Source organism: Eimeria mitis, genomic scaffold (genome assembly GCF_000499745.2).
Source record: "Eimeria mitis Houghton genomic scaffold, Emh_scaff1636, whole genome shotgun sequence".
In the NCBI taxonomy this organism is placed as follows: Eukaryota; Apicomplexa; class Conoidasida; order Eucoccidiorida; family Eimeriidae; genus Eimeria; species Eimeria mitis.
In genome coordinates this window covers 1-569 of record NW_013569951.1, presented here as the reverse complement: position 1 = coordinate 569, position 569 = coordinate 1, and the positions used below count along the sequence as shown (strand labels likewise).

General features: G+C 53.3%; 1 protein-coding gene across 1 annotated transcript in view; it reads right to left on the bottom strand.

Moving 5' to 3' along the window:
* The window catches only part of EMH_0040900 (mismatch repair protein, putative), a gene marked incomplete at both ends in the record, with an annotated part of 9,936 nt that extends 9,581 nt beyond the window's left edge, over positions 1-355 (bottom strand). Inside the window, one exon of the mRNA XM_013495562.1 lies at positions 234-355. Coding sequence (XP_013351016.1) covers positions 234-355 — 122 coding nt within the window. The remainder of the gene's footprint in view (positions 1-233) is intronic.
* Between the last annotated feature and the right edge of the window lie 214 nt (positions 356-569).

Sequence of the window (569 nt, the reverse complement as noted above, 5' to 3'; positions counted from 1 at the left end):
TGCTGCTGCTGCTGCTGCTGCTGCTGCTGCTGCTGCTGCTGCTGCTGCTGCTGCTGCTGCAGTTGCTGCTACAGCTGATGCCCTACAACACCTCGAATACAACAACTATCTAGGGTTTAGGGTTTAGGGTTTAGGGTTTATACTTTGATGGTTTTTTTAATGAGGCCGGGAAGAAAGTGTTTAGCCATATCCATGGCGTTTTGTTTTCCGTGTGTATTGAGGTGTACATACACCTCAGCTCTGCCGCTTTCTCCGCCGCTTCTGCTGCTGCTGCTGCTGCTGCTGCTGCTGCTGCTGCTGGTGGGGGGGGAGGGATAGGATAGAGTTGCTGCTCCTGCTGCAGCGAGAGAAGCATCAACTATAGTACGCGCTCCTGCTGCTGTCAGGTGGGTTTGTATCTGCATGCGTTTCTCTTGTACATACACTTGGCCGCAGCAAAAACCCAAAGAAGGAGAAAAATATAAAGAAAATATAGGCAGTGCTGCGGCTGCTCCAGACCCTGCAGCACAGCAGCAGCAGCAGCAGCAGCAGCAGCAGCAGCAGCAGCAGCAGCAGCAGCAGCAGCAGCA